This window comes from Arachis ipaensis, chromosome B10 (assembly GCF_000816755.2).
Source record: "Arachis ipaensis cultivar K30076 chromosome B10, Araip1.1, whole genome shotgun sequence".
Taxonomy (NCBI): Eukaryota; Viridiplantae; Streptophyta; class Magnoliopsida; order Fabales; family Fabaceae; genus Arachis; species Arachis ipaensis.
Window position 1 is genome coordinate 13,009,351 of NC_029794.2, and position 8,045 is coordinate 13,017,395.

An 8,045-nucleotide genomic window follows, 5' to 3' on the forward strand; every position below is an offset into this window, starting at 1 on the left:
AAATGAATGAGCATGATATATCATCTATGAAGCACGGATATTTCTGTTATTTGCCGTGTTCGCATGTCGGATACATTTTGAACACGACACTCATCAACACTCGTCCGACACACATATTTTTTGTGTATCTTGATAAAAAATAAAAGATTCTTCTCCAGACATGCTTAAATACACCTAAATATCATCACGTGTCAACATGTCATACCTTATTCTTAATATATATTCTTAAAATAAGTTTAAAAATAGTATATATTATTGATCGAATTATATTTGTTTTCAATACTGTTTGTCAATATTAGTGTTGAAAAATCGTCCCCCGCCTTTCGACCATGCTGCCAAAACGATATATATAAATTAAAACCCTTATTGGATGGTCGTGATTCTTCCCAAAAATCGAATCGGATAGCAACAACTATTTCTTTCAAAAAGTCATTTTTATCCTTTTTTGTGTGCACACATTAATTACTATTTTCTAAAAATTTAAAATAAATAAAAACTTCTATACTTGTTCACCATAGTTAAAATAAATAAAAACTATTAAAATCAGTAAACATTCCTATTTTCTAATCATAAAAAAAAAAAAAAGACAATTTCAACTAAACTTAAAAAAGGAGTCAATAAATCATCAATCATTGTTATCCAATCTCTATTAGTCATTCAAAATAATTCTTAGGCCAATACCAAAAATAATTATTGCTGAAGAGTTACTCAAGACCAGTCCCAAAAAAAAAAAGTTACCGACATTAAAATTAGCTTTGTAATAAAGGGAATAGAACAAAACGGGGTTTGTCGCAATCTTTCTATAAAAAAAATAAAACTCCCACATGTTACTCTCCTCTTTAAATACACAAGTTCATCTCCTCTTTAAACACATAAGTTCAGCATGCTATGCTTACTTTGACTGTCAGCACCGTAGAATTTCCCTTATATATATACTATGTCAAAAATTTTAAATTTGCATATTTACATATTATCGTATTCTTATTAGTATCCGTGCATCACAGTACATCATACAGGTAGCAGCAAGCTGTAGCACCAGTCAAGGCAAATAAATTACAATCAACCCACAATTCGAGCACAAAATAGGAAAATTACTAATTCCAAATAAAGAAATTGAAATCTGGTACGAGACTAGCACACAGGTAAAACCAAACAAGCTCCAAATAGGTTTTATAAATTAAATAATTGGGGAACTTTTATTATCCGAACCAACCAAGCATCCTCACTAGTCGTATATAAGGTTTATACTCGAAAAACATGCTACGCTATTATGTTTTTCTCCCATCATTTTTTCTTTCTTTTTTTTTTTTTGTTTTCTGGTTCAAAGTGTGATCATTACAACTTCCACAACAAAGAAAATGGTATTGTTAATATCATAATAACCCTAATATTGTTACAACATACAGAAATGCTTTCATTTTTCTCTATATTGTATATAACCCACAATTCATTCCGATAAGAACTCTCTCCTGTTTGTATTTAGAGGAAGGGCAGCCGCAGCAATTTTCTCCCGGAGATTGAACTTCTTCGCGATTAAAGGCCGTACATCATCAACTCCAACCAGGCTCTCCAAGAATGGAAGTAATAAAAGCAATTCTTGATCTGAACGGTCATCAAACCAACTCTCGATCGGTATTCCATTGTCCACCTGGAACCCAAATGCCTGGGAAGCCAACAAATCAAACAAAGAAAAGGTATTACGATGTAACACTAAACTTTGCATTTTTCATTATCCAAAAGCATTTCTTCTATATTAAAAAAGCTCTTGGTCATAACCCAATTTTATTAGATAACTATGGGGAAATATAGTAAGACATGATGACTGCAGTAATGATCTAAAATTAGTATTAATAACTATACCTGAGGGGAGTTGTCAATTATTATAACACGAGCTAAATCACGACCAAGCACTGTTAAATCTTTGAGATAATTACCCTCCACATAAACACAGGATTCACGGTATACACGGTGGCGAAATATCTTCCTCTTTGGATCAAGCACGTTTAGAAGTTGCTCGGCATAAATGCTTTGACTAGCTGTAAATATAATTATCTCGAAAAGGCTAGAAACTCTGTTGAGGAAATCTCTGAGGTGAGGGCGGCAGCGTACGTATACAATGTGCTCTTCGGAATTGAAATTAACGGGAAAAGTGAAGTCGACATCCTCACAAGGCTCAAGGGTAGAATGTACCAAAGTTTCTGCCAAACAGAAAATTATAGTCAATATACAGGGTATAAAAATCTATACATTAAGACGAAACGGAATAAAAATATGAGCAGTTCATGTAATTGTTAGCTATGCAAAAATGAGATCATATTAATCTAAAATAACAGCTCGGAATAACAAAAGCCCTTTTCACGACTACAGAATCCCCTCAGCTCGGAAGGAAAAAGCCTTTTTCACTTCAAAAAGTTTTTGTTTACCTATGGCAAGCATTTCACAAATCAAATACAACATCATCACTACAGAACATGGATTAAATTATGTCTTTCCATCCTATTAATTTAACACATTAGGATAACACCCCTTTAGTTAAAGGAAGCCCAGTCAGGAGCAGAAAGGTATCGTGACTGACTAGTGTCCACCACTTCAAAGCCCCAATGAAGCAGCTTTAGTACCAAAGTTTAGTCCACATTACCACTTTAATAAGTTCAAAAAAATCATAATTGCATAGAAGTGATAACAGCAAATTATATCATTAGCAATATAACAATTTGGACCATGATGATAAGGGTAGAGTAAGAAACAGAAATCCATATAAATGAAACACCAATTAGAATCATAGGGAAAAAGAGGGTTAACTACCGAAATGGACCCCAACAGTCTAGCGCTAAAAAAACAGACCTCAAAAGAAAGAAATGACAAAACAGTCCCTAAAAGGTTCGAGAGTTTACCAAAATGGTCCAGCCATGAGTAAATTTATTGAACAGCTGCTTTGAACTTACTCATAATTGGACTATTTTGGCAAGCGTCCTATATATTTTGGTAAGCACTAGAATTTTTTGAGGTTCATTTTGGTGGTTAAGTTGGAAAAGAGATAAGCAATGACACCCAAAGAGAAGGAAATTACATGGAATGAAGTCAAGAACTAAAATGATCATAACAACTCGGTTACAGCATAAAAAACAGAGATATGAATAAAATGTTAGATGTGTTCTACAGCAAGGCAAACAAATTATTCCTACCATCCAAGTCCAGGACAAGAGTAGTAGGAGGACAGCTCCGTGTCTGCTTAGGTAGCAACAATCGTCTAAAGGTAGGAACCACCGTTGACAAGTCAGGTAAGGTCTTTATGAATAAGTAAGGATCAAAGTCATCAAAATCCTCAAATTCATCATCCTCTGGGCATACATCTGCTGACATAGACTCCTGACCAGGTTCATCATTGCATTCCAGCTTTGAGTTTTTCATGGCAAGATATATGGCAGAAACTTCCAAGGAAACATTTTCATCAAAATCAGAATTGCAAACATTCACATCATTTGTGCTTAAATCCAGCATTGGATCACCGCATCTGTGTTGGTCATAGTTGGATGAATTATTTATGTCTACTTCCATTGCAGTGCCACATCCTCGACTATCAGGATCATCTATGGCATCCACCAGTGACAAATCTGTTCCTTGGTCAGAACAAATTCTATTTTGGTCCTCATGCTGAAAAATTTTGACAAAATCAACTAGAAAAAAAAAAGAGAAACATATGTCAATGAAACCTTTAATAAACACTGCAACTAGTAAGATTACATAGGCAACTAGAAATAATAATTCAAAGCTGATGATTGTAAGAACAAAGTTATGTCATTTACCTCTGTCAACAACTTTTCCTCCAGAACCTTTGGATAAGTGAAATCCAGGAGAAAATATAGTTCCAGACTCCACATGAGCAGCTTGCTTGTTGTAGCCCTAAACCAATAAAGTGAATTTGTAACAAGTATGCAAGACAATCTGCAAAGTTTAATAAAAGCAAGCCCCTTCAAAGAGACATTTCACAACTTATTTGCATTTAATTTTCTCAGCATAAGTCAGAATCTGCTGAAATTAATTACATCAGAAGGATAATAAGTACGCTACTTTGACAAATGAGGTTCACTCCTCATCCAGTTGGAGTCTAGAAGTTTTCAAAACCATCTTTCAAGCAAAAGACAAATTAACTAACTAGGAAACTTTGACAAGGTTCACTCCTTGTGCAGTTGAGGTCTAGAAGTTTCAAAAATTCAAACAAAAGAAAAACTTTGTAGTAGCATCCATGCACAACACCCATATACCAAGAAACAGCCATTCTAAATAACACAACTAAAATGATGGGTCTAGTTGAATTACCAAAACATCTACTGAAGTACCATTAACAGCATCATTTTCCAACCAAGCATTGGAAGTCCCATGGTCCACAAAGTCATACTGATTACTCAAATTTGTTGAAGGAATTGACTCTCCGGCTTTATTCTCAAGTGCAGTCACTGAGGTTACACCAACAGGGTTACCAGAAAAAAAAATCAAGTTAATCATCATTTAGCATTCAGATTGTTCTAAAATGAATAATTTGTCCAACTAATATAGAATGCTTGTTTACTTTCTATCCAAAGATATATTGTTTTGGTATAATAAAGGTAGACAAGGAACTTCAAGAATAAAAATTATTAGGGTCATATGAAGAACGAAAATGGTTATGAATCAGGCAGGCTTGAAATTAGATAAGGTGAAATTTACATATGTACCAGGAGTCACAAGCAAAAAGCCAACCAATAACCAAGAATATCTACATAATAGAACAAACTAATACTGCCTACTTACAAGATTTATTTTTTCTGCATGATGATGTAATTAAGTCAGCAACTTTCCTTTCAACTGCTTGCCCATTTTCAGATACCTTCCTCTGTGTTCTTGAAACTCGAGGACTACCGTGCTGTTGAGTAGCATTTCGTCTGGAGCCCTTTTTCTTGGTTTGCATGTTTACTTTTGAGAAGAATGTCAAACCTTCCTGGTTGAGTTCTGCAGGAGAAAGCAAAAGAAATTCCACAACTATTACCCTGTTTCCAACATAAGATACATTTATCAATATATGATCAAGGAAACTTGCCAATTGGAGATGTGAAGATATCTTACTAGACCTACCAACAACTAAGATATTAAACTCTAGTTTGTATTTGAATAAGCTTATAAAGCATCTTATAATCAAAAGCCTCTAGAAATAACTCAAAAAATTATAACAGTAAAAATAAACAAGCTATTATTTCTCCAAAATACACTCTCATCAAACATACCATCACAGAAATATCCAATGGAACTTGATAAATCAAACTACACTTTTCTCATGACTTGCCTTCCCCTAATTCACAAGCAAGGAAGCATGTTCATGATTTCATTTCTAACTGCCAATAGGTTGCCAAATACCCATTAGCTTGATAGTATGGGATAATATCCAAATCTTGCACCATTAATTAATTCATAATTAATATCTATAAAAGTGCATGTTCAATCTTCAATTTGACAAATCACAACAAGCATACTCACATTTCCAATTTAATAATCTAGTTTTTCACCCACATAGAACAAGAAACACATCATACACAAAGCCATTCAAAACTTCAAATCAGAAATGACACAGAATTTTTAAGCTTTTTCAAGCTTCTAAGCAGTTCTCAATAATGAAGAAAGAATATTTAATGAATGGTTCAAGCTTTATGTATATGTGTGTGTGCGCGTGCAAGATGATATGAATAATGGACGATCGGTTTTTTTGGCTTGATTTTAATCATGCATCAATACCACGTTCATATCCAACAATTTTCAGTATTCGGTGCATCACTAGTATGTCCATATCATATCATGTACTGTGCGCATTGAAGAAATTCAAGAAAAATTAAAATCACAAAAAAAACACGGTGAAATTCAAGAAATGACGTATTTCCACTCAAGGGTTATTCATATATCAATGACATCGTTGAATCTTCACAAGGAGAAAAAGATTACATTGAATCATCAGAACTCCATAGTCCAGTTACTCCACAGCATCTCAAAATTAACAAGCAAGCCCACCATAGTAAAGCATCCAGCATTAATTACCATTTCAACAAACCAAAATTTGAGCACCAAAATGAACAAGGAACAGCCAAAACCAAAACCTCAACACTGACATCAGATTAAAACCCTAAAAGCACAACAGAGCCCAAAAAACGCAGAACATCTATAAAATGACAAAACAAATAAGCTAAAGCAACAAATTTCAGCTGAAATCACAGATACCTGATGGGAAAAATCAAAAGCGATTAGCTCTCAGCAATGTTTCTTCTTTCGATCGAAAAGCCAAATAGTAAAATGGAATAAGTAAATTGCTAAAAGCAGCTGAAGAGTAACTAAGCAAAGAAGAAAAATGACTAATTCTAAAACCCTAGATTTGTATTCCAACACTTCCTTTCCGCAGAAAGTTTTTGGATGTTTTTCCCTCCAATGAGAAAGTGAGAGGGAAAACAAAACATTGACGAACGGAAAAATTATTTTCTTTGAAAGAAAGCGATGAGTCGATAAATAATATAAATGGTTATGCTTATGCATCTGAAATTTTGATTAAATTTAATGAAATTATAAAAATTTTATTTATTGTCCACCGAAATTTGAAGCTGAGACTATTTCTTAGTAGTTTCTTACAGGTTTGAAGAGTAGACGCGAGGGTGTTAGTCGTCGTCACGCGCGTGTGGATGAACCGGCACGTGTGTTGAGTGTTGTCCTTAGTTTCGTCCTTTGCGAGGAGAGTGAGATGCACGCGTCAAAGTCATGTGTAATAACCAATCTCTTCTTGGTTGCGATTTTGAATTTCAAAACCCGACTCCGTACTCATCACTACGACACTACTCAACAGTGCTGTCAATGGTGGCAAAACTCTCCTTAATTTATTTTGAATGCTCCTATTTCCTGGATTTTGCTGACGAGGGCCTGAATTATTTGTGATGTTTGTTGAATGAATTTCTAAAGCAACTAGAGTAGAAGTTTCTTTCAACAGGTCTATACGGATTAGATTAGATTTGATTTGCACAAATTCATCATTTAATCCACACAAATTTCGGATGGAATGTTGATTTTTTTTGTCTTGTAATTTGATTCAATACGCTAAAATTATGAAATATGGATGAAATAAAATATCCACCAGCGTTGATCTAATGTGTCACATTTTTCGTATACGATGTTTGTGGAGTTTTTTAATTTTGATATGGAGGGGTTGATAGAGTATAGTAACGATATGAAGATTTAGGATGTTTTACCGAGATGTGACGGCTACAATCGAATGGATCGATTAGGAGAATGGAAATCGGACGGACCGATTTCATAATGCGGAGGGGGCACAAATCGGTAGGTCCGATTTGAGTACCCTGTCCACGCGTCACGCATGCACTTGGCTTCTTTGGTTGGCTCGTAACTCTATCTCCAAAAGCAACGATTGTTCCCCCCCCCCTCCCCCTCCCAGCAGTATCTTTTTTACTCTCGTATCCCTCTCTTTATGCTCCCAATCCCACCATTTTCCTCATTCTTCACTATTGTTGGACCACGACAAACCTTCAAAAAAATTTAAAGAAAATGCTAAGAAGACCAAAACTTAAAGAAGTAAATCAATCGGAGCTTCATATTGTTAACTATTTTGGACATCCAAATTATGTAAGTTTTTATTTTTTAATAATCTGATTTAATAATAATAATAATAGTGATAATATTAGATTTTATTAGTAATATATATTATAATGGCACTAAGTAGAGATTAATCATGTATGTGTGTATGATTTTATTGTTAGGTGGTTAGAAATAGAAATTAAAATAGGAATTAATCATGTATGTATGTATGTATAATATGGTAAGTTTTACCGTTGAGTTGGATTTTTTTTTATGGTTATTGGTTAAAATAAAATGAAAGTATGAATGAATGTGATGAATGTAAAGAATGAATGAATGAAAGAAAAAGGAGAATGAGATCTGTACATATTAGATTAGAGTAGATATTGATATATTGTTGTTGTTATTATTATTAGTATTAGTAATTGAGTTTAATAAATCATTAT

At 33.9% G+C, this 8,045-nt stretch overlaps 1 protein-coding gene across 3 annotated transcripts; it reads right to left on the minus strand.

Moving 5' to 3' along the window:
* Nucleotides 1,144–6,552, minus strand: LOC107623286 (CTD small phosphatase-like protein 2). 3 transcript variants are annotated; one of them, XM_016325490.2, is made up of 7 exons: nt 6,244–6,552; nt 4,792–4,989; nt 4,321–4,457; nt 3,807–3,903; nt 3,186–3,677; nt 1,861–2,198; nt 1,144–1,663 (listed from the first exon to the last, which is right to left on the minus strand). In XM_016325490.2, exons 2-7 carry the CDS (start codon nt 4,946–4,948, stop codon nt 1,448–1,450), a joined length of 1,437 nt encoding a protein of 478 aa, XP_016180976.1. In that variant the 5' UTR covers nt 4,949–4,989; nt 6,244–6,552; the 3' UTR covers nt 1,144–1,447. The 3 variants fall into 3 exon arrangements, with proteins under 3 accessions (XP_016180976.1, XP_016180975.1, XP_016180974.1); XM_016325489.2 differs by having other exon boundaries at nt 4,792–5,027; XM_016325488.2 differs by lacking the exon at nt 6,244–6,552 and adding an exon at nt 5,971–6,148 and having other exon boundaries at nt 4,792–5,027.

Coding starts and splice junctions, on each gene's coding strand:
- LOC107623286 (XM_016325488.2), bottom strand. CDS start 6,056: ATGCTGGATGCTTTACTATGGTGGGCTTGCTTGTTAATTTTGAGATGC. Junction 5,028..5,970: donor TGGAGTTCTGATGATTCAAT/GTAATCTTTTTC, acceptor TGTTGGAAACAG/GGTAATAGTTGTGGAATTTC. Junction 3,904..4,320: donor GTACTTCAGTAGATGTTTTG/GTAATTCAACTA, acceptor TTATTGGTTTAG/GGCTACAACAAGCAAGCTGC.